Source organism: Nanorana parkeri, unplaced genomic scaffold (genome assembly GCF_000935625.1).
Source record: "Nanorana parkeri isolate BGI_ZX_2015 unplaced genomic scaffold, ASM93562v1 scaffold1250, whole genome shotgun sequence".
Classification (NCBI taxonomy): Eukaryota; Metazoa; Chordata; class Amphibia; order Anura; family Dicroglossidae; genus Nanorana; species Nanorana parkeri.
The window spans coordinates 220,128-226,366 of record NW_017307518.1 but is presented as its reverse complement, the minus strand read 5'-3'; the positions used below and the strand labels follow the sequence as shown (position 1 = coordinate 226,366).

At 38.6% G+C, this 6,239-nt stretch overlaps 1 protein-coding gene across 1 annotated transcript in view; it reads right to left on the bottom strand.

Moving 5' to 3' along the window:
* Positions 1-6,239, bottom strand: part of LOC108797253 (beta/gamma crystallin domain-containing protein 3-like) — a 48,689-nt gene that overhangs the window by 22,017 nt on the left and 20,433 nt on the right. Inside the window, exon 11 of the mRNA XM_018568824.1 lies at positions 5,317-5,456. Within this exon, the coding sequence (XP_018424326.1) occupies positions 5,317-5,456 (140 nt within the window). The remainder of the gene's footprint in view (positions 1-5,316; positions 5,457-6,239) is intronic.

Here is a 6,239-nt window from a genome sequence, read left to right as displayed (position 1 = left end):
GGTAATATATATATATATATATATACATATATATATACATACTGTATATATTTTCTAAGGATAAAAAACAAAGCAAACACACACAAAATGCAATTTAATCACCATTTCCCAAAACAGACTGCAATTTTCTATAAATATGAATTTTAGGAACTGTGGTCTAATTGACATCTGGGTATTGTTATGAAATAAGGAATTAAAATTGGCTCTAAATATGACCTAATAACATCTCTGATGGCTTACAGCCAACTTTATTTTATTTTAATGTTTACTAGTAAATGAACGGACCTTTTATTTTTTATTTATTCATTACTAATGCCAATTTTTATTTTGCAAAAAATATGGCTTCATTGACCCTGCATTTAATTAAAAACATAAGAGGCTTTCTAATAAGCAAGCCCAGCATTGGCTGTTTCCATTTTGACGGACTCTAATGAAAATCCATATGGATACTTATGAAGTAGATCACAAGGGGGAAAGGTGTATCCATCCTGTTATTCAGTTAGTTTTTAGGCAGCTTTCCATATAATGACAAGCAATTTTTGTTTTACTAAAATGTTCAATATACAATAATCATAAAGGTCATCAGGACTACAAAAATGGATGCTTCACAGTTTAATGTAAAGACATATTGTCACAAAGGAAACACCAACATTTTGGGGCAATGCAAGGTCCTTATCTCACTATGATGTACTGTAGTAACAATGTGCAAGGAAACCAATATATACAGAAAACTGACCAATGGAAACCCAGTGTTACCTACCCATGATGTCAACATATAAAAATCACATAATCATTAATTAAGGTAATCAGGGTACAAAAACCAGTAACACCAACAAAAAAATTCCAGAAGCTCCTCATCTGTCAGAAAAGTTGTTTGTGTGTTGTGAATAGACCTGAATAGCAGGCAATTCACAGCATAGCAGTAAGTGACTCAGCAGAAGTGGTGGAGAACAAGCTCGGTGCAAAATGTGGGCAGCAAACAGTAAATCTAAAATATTTTGTATACGATATTTCAATTTTTATTTGACAAACAAGAAAAAGGCAGTTTTAGTTTTTCTAGTCCTGAATGTAACAAACAATAAAACTAATAATAGAAAATACACATCTTTCAGAAAAATATTTTTCCAGTAAAGCTATCTAAAAGCTATGATACAGGTTTGTTATTACAGCAGATACATAGGGCCCATTGCATAAAGGCTTCGCCCAGCTGTGTGCAGTCATATGCTTCGCACAGTATTACAGCCGCTATATGAAGTTAGAGGAATTTCCTAAGCACTTCAGAATTTCCTATGCTCTTCGGCACCATCTAGTGGTTGTATTGCAGTGCGAACAATGTTCGCCCACCTATACCATGGGTGAAACCTTTATACATCAATCCCTTGATCTCTGACATTGAATCTATAATCCCAGATTAGTGCTCTTCCGTTGTTCACTGGCCCGTGTCCTGCAAACACTAGAGCACGAAGACTCCTTTTCTTGATAGTCTAGTTATACATCTGCTAGGGCAATGTTGTAATCCTGCCCCAGGCTGATTGCAAAAATACCTCTATTATTAAAATAGAAATGACTTGTACAAAAATATACAATCAATCAGACTGAAAAATCACTTAACAAATAACAAGTTTGGCTTCTGTTCAGTTCAGGTATAAAAAAAACAGCCTGGTGTAAGATAGTTTCTTTGGAACCAGTACAACCACATTTTATGACTGGAGCCTCTCAAAGTAATCAGTAATGGTAGGTCAGTATACCAATAGGACAAATGCATGTCACTAGGCTTGTAGTGTACAAACAGTGTGGCATGGCATGTGCTCCCAGCATTGTGCATGCAGTAAAGCTCTATTTCATTTTCACCAACAATCAAACAGTGTAGGGCTACATGATCCAACTATAAAAAGCCCAGAGAAGCAGCAAAAACTGTTATAGAAACTTCAGACTCGTCAATGGATTTTTTCTATCCTTTTTGAAAAAAACATCTCTGCATATTAAAGACACACTCTAAGAAAAAAATAATCTGAATATTGTATTAAAGCATAAGGTGCTGCAATGAAATATAGAAGGCCCTCACTACTTTAAGAAAGATGTCTGGTGTTTCCTGAGGCGTTCCCTTACTCATGGAGTGCCCCACTTCAAAGCAGCAAGCTACAGGGTACCTACAGATATGAGACAACAAAACAGGCCACTTTATTAGGTACATTTGCTTGTGTATGCAAATCCCCAAAAGACAAATTATCTGGTTGCAACTGAATACAGAACACAGACAGACGTGGTCAAGAGGTTCAAGAATAGATCAAACTTTACAATGGGGAAAATGTGTGATGTAAGCATCTTTGCATGACTTGTTGGTACTAGATGGGGAGGCTGCAGCATCTCAGAAACTGCTGACCTCCTGGGATTTTGTTTACTGCAATCTGCAGAGTTTATATAGAATGATCAAGACAACAAAAAACAGCCAGTGAGTGGCAGTTCTCGAAGTAACTTTTGAAAAAAAATTAAATAGATCAGAGGATAATGGGTGAACTTGTTAAAGCAGGCAGATGTATACAAGTGCTCATCAATATTCTAAAAGAGAAGCTTCTCTTCATGGGGCATACCCCCACCCAGTGACACTTACCTTCCCTGCCAATCAAATGTCAAAGCTGAGTCTAAGCCCTATGTAAACTTCCTATTGGACAAGGTTTGAGCTTGCACCCAGTTACTGACCTTCTCATCTGCCTCACGTGACAGAGTGTAGGCGATTGACCACTCATGCCCAAACACTGCATCTAGGTATCACTGAATTTAGACAAATGAATTAGTGGGGGAGTGCAACAAGATTTATATCAGTATAGGGGTACTCAATAAAGAGAACCTGCCCAGAATGGGCAAAGTGACAGATTCCCTTTAACTAAAGTGATCTGTAAAAGGGCATATCTGAACCCAAAATGCAACCCATCAAACCTTGAAGAGGATGGGCTACAGGAGCAGAAGACCCTATCAGGTAAGAACAGGAAAATGAGACTATGGGCACAGGAACAATACAATTAGACAACTGTGGATTGAAACAACATCACCTAGCCTGAGGATCTCTAATTTTACTGTAACATGTTGATGGCAGGGTAGAATTTGCTGTGCACAGCACCATTTGGGATGTGGTGAAAAAGGAGCTTCTCCGCATGAATGTGTGGCTAACAAATCTTCAGAAGCTAAAAAGACAGCATTGCATAAAATCCATTGGGAAGGTTTTCAGAACCTTTCCATATATTCATTCCATGAACAATGAAGACAAAAGGAGGTCCAATTTAGTGCTAGATAGATGTATGCAACAAAGTAATATATGGGTGGATACATGAGAAGAGACATTCTTATAATTCTTCAGTATACTCTGTTATTTGTATTATCATAGTTATTGTCACGATTATATCCTTTATCTGCATCGGGTCAATGCCTTCTACATATTCTGGTGGTATAGCGTGAAGATCTTGCACGGTTTGTTTTTGGAATTTTTTTTAAAAATGTGACTACACTGTAAATGTCTTTTAACAGATGAAATGTGTTTACTAACTCTTGTTATCTCAAATAGTAAAGTAGTAAAAAGATGAGTAGGATTTCTCGCTGTCATAAAACAAACAAGACGATTCAGCAGAGTTCATAAGAAGACACAAAGTGTAATTCCAGAGAGTGACACATACAAGAATGTGCAAACAGGTGTGTTCAAATACCAGCAATAGGAATGCTTAACATTTCCTTTCACAATTTGTTTAGTTTATAGGTGGAGATCGGCACTGTAGGAGAGTGTCAGTGAAAAGGACAGAAACAACACAGTCACAAGACCTTTGTGAAGGAAAGTGCTTTCTAAGCTAAGTTGTTTAGCAAGAGCTGCGCCTTCTAAGGTTACAAGAGGTCAGGGTACCTCAATAAAATGCCATATTTACATACAGTTTAAACATCTTTATGTGGAACTATAGGCACAAATTCCAAATACATGTGCTGTGCACCATGAACAGCATGTCCTTGTTTGTTTCCTTTTAACCCCTGTGCAAGGCACTAAAATACCAGGTGACCCTACCAGTCCTATCTGTAACATGTCACTTGCTTTTATGTGGAGACACCACTCCCCTGCCTCCCAGGAAGCTATAGCACCGCTGTCCAACTTTTGTTTGCGTCCACTTGGACTACATTGCGAGCGTCACTGTAATTATTATAATGCTGTCTCCTTGTTAGTCAAGCTATTGATTTCTCTATCAGGGAGTTGGCCATGCCCATCTGTGCCCAGCCCTGCCGCTCACAACCCAGGCCCACCCTGCGAAAAGGGCTTGTTAGGAAAAAAGGCATGCTGGGATATATAATCTGCTGCTGGGACTACAAAAGGGATGATGTTTACAAAATTGTCAATTCTGCTACTGATTGACCTATTGTACGGCACAGTGGCAGTGGAAAGTCATGTAATCTCTACTTCCAGGATCAGAAATGGAAACAAAGATATTTTTTTTAAAGAAAAGATGGTGCAAATCAGCTTTACAAAGTCTCTACTTTAAACTCATGTCTTTATATTTATAGTATTCATATTTGTTATATTACTACTTTAAATTAGTTATTACTTACCTTATGATGGTAATAGGTAGAGATAATGGGTAGAGATGAGCCTGGGCTTAGTGCGAACCCAGTTCGTCTGAGTTTGCCTTAGCCCGCTCAAATCTGTGACACCCCCTGTTCCCGACCCAATCAGTGATGACAGTTGGGGCAGGGTCATTCCCTGCCCCATTGTGACATATAGCTGCAGGGTGGGAAATGCGCCTCTGCATAACTGACTGGGTTGGGAGGGGGTTAGAGTAACAGTTTTGAGTGGGCTTGGACAAACTCAGGCTAACTAGGCTCGCACCAAGTCCACACTCATCACCAGTAATGAGGGGAGTGGGAATGGAAAATGGGGCAGTATTACTAACCTGATAGAGCTTTGTTTTACTGAAAAGAAGTGACATGTCCCCTACTGGAGAGAATTCCCATCACTTCCTGCTCTAACATGAATCAATAATTGTCTCCGATGGGATCACAGACCACAGTAAAAGGTAACAGGTAATCTATCATGTTCCCACTTTGTCCAAAACAAAAAAAAAGGTTTGGCTAGAGTTGAAATATATGTGCTGCCATTGCCAGCCTCCTTCTGAAAATGCTAGTAGCTTGGTAGTCAAGCTTGCAGGTAGTGAAGCCTAGTAAAGGAAGTAGGCAATAGCAGCACATGATCGGTTCACTTTAAGGGTGTAATGTGTTAAACCCTATTCTAATTTTTTGCTTAATTGCTTTAAAACATATAGTAGCAGAATGATAAATGGTACTTACAGGCCTCTTCGTACCCACACGGACTGGGTGTAGAAATGGACCTCTTCACTCAGGACGGAGGTGACAGACTCTTCAAAATGCAACTCTCTTCCCTCACAGGAATCCAGAGCAAATAAACTGATAGAGGGCTCAGCAAAGACCTGCAAACAGATGAAAAACTTTCATAAGGATTTTAACACCTAAAATATTAGCTATAAATCTCCCACAAGGTGCTGCAACAGTGCAAAACAGTCAATAACCTAACACATCACCACGACATAGCTGTGTCATGAAAGTGAAATGGGTTGATTTACTTAAGGAGTAGAGAAAGAATTATTTTGGAATATGGTGGAGCTGTGTTCACTTCAAGAATCGATTTGTTTAATTTCCCTTACACATGACTGGGAATTCAAAATTAATATGAATAATAGTTTTACCTTATTTACCAACTAAAGTAAACAATCTCTTCTTTAGTAAATCTACCCCACAGAATCCTTACCCCCACACCACACAAAGCATTTACATTGTTCTAAACAAACTGCTAGTGTGTTGTGCGTGTTTAAAGTTGGATCAAGGTCTTTTTATCCGTCACTGGTACCTATTGCACCTTGAAAAAGCAAATTACTCTGGGTATACCAGCAGATTTATCTGTCCATCAATGCTTAGTTTATGTTTGGGCTTACAGTATTATTGCTAAATATATCAAATCTGAGGTCTCTGCGATGTTAATAGCAGCATGTGTGGTTTTTTTCAGCATTGGATTGGTGCTTGAACAAGAGGAAGGGAACAAAAAATGGCCAAACCGCTGAACACCAGCTCACTGCTCTACTAGGGTGAATTTTTATATCATCCGTTCATTCTGTGCTTAGAGGCAGCTTTGCTCTCCTAAATTTAAATGATAGCACAGCTATCCTTTAAATCCCCCCCCCCCCCATTTTTCCTTC